Raw genomic sequence first — 1,011 nt, forward strand, 5'->3', positions numbered from 1 at the left:
CAGAGCGGCGGTGGGGTGTCCCCCCGGCCCCCCTCCAGCTCCCCCGGCCCGGCTGAGGAGCCCGACGGCTGCCCCCGGGGTCGGAGCCGGGACGCGAGGCTCCTCCCCGGCTTGGGAGCGCCCGTCGCCCGCGGCCTCAGCGCTGTCCCCCGCAGCAGGTCCCGCTCCCCCGGGGCGGCGGCGCGGACACACCTGAGCTGCCTCGCGCGGAGCCCCTGCGCGCGCGCGTGTGTGTGTGTTTGTGGGTACGCCTATGCGCGCGCGCGTGTGTGTGTGTAGGTGCGCCCCTGTGTGTGCGTGCGGGTTTGTGTGCGCGTGTGAGCGGGTGCGTTTGTGTGTGCGCACGTGTGTGTAGGAACGATGGTGTGTGGGTCGTGGTTTGTGTGCATCACCTGAGCTGCCTCGCGCGGAGCCCCTGCGCGCGCGCGTGTGTGTGTGTTTGTGGGTACGCCTATGCGCGCGCGCGTGTGTGTGTGTAGGTGCGCCCCTGTGTGTGCGTGCGGGTTTGTGTGCGCGTGTGAGCGGGTGCGTTTGTGTGTGCGCACGTGTGTGTAGGAACGATGGTGTGTGGGTCGTGGTTTGTGTGCATTGGTCTAGCCTCTGTGTCGTGTGTGTGTAAGTGCGCACACCTGCGCACACCGGGGAGCCAGCAGCTGCGACCTGCCCGCTGCGCCGGTCCCCACGCACCCTTCCCGCACTCCCCCCTCCGCCGCCGGCCTTAGTGGAGCCCCCGGTTCATCAGTAGGAACCTCAGTGCGTGCAAACGTGTGTGCGTGCGCGCACAAGCATGTGTGCGCGCAAGCATGTGCGCGCGTCTGCGTATGTGCAAGTGTGTGTGTGCAAGTCTGTGCGACTGTGAGTGCAAGTGTGCGCGCGCCCGCATGTGTGTGGGGGCACGCAAATGGGCAAGCCCGCGTCCTGGCGCGCAAGGGTGCGTGTGCGTGTGCGCGCGCCGTGCCAGCCCGGCCCTGGGCACACGGGCGTGCCAGGCGCTCACACCCCCGGCAGCCG

The 1,011-nt window shown here is 69.6% G+C and overlaps 1 protein-coding gene across 1 annotated transcript in view; it reads left to right on the plus strand.

Moving 5' to 3' along the window:
• The first annotated feature begins 360 nt into the window (after positions 1-360).
• WNT1 (Wnt family member 1) overlaps positions 361-1,011 on the plus strand; it is a 4,539-nt gene continuing 3,888 nt past the window's right edge. The window contains exon 1 of the mRNA XM_006035234.2: positions 361-377. Within this exon, the coding sequence (XP_006035296.1) occupies positions 361-377 (17 nt within the window). The remainder of the gene's footprint in view (positions 378-1,011) is intronic.

Source organism: Alligator sinensis, unplaced genomic scaffold (genome assembly GCF_000455745.1).
Source record: "Alligator sinensis unplaced genomic scaffold, ASM45574v1 scaffold1065_1, whole genome shotgun sequence".
Taxonomy (NCBI): Eukaryota; Metazoa; Chordata; order Crocodylia; family Alligatoridae; genus Alligator; species Alligator sinensis.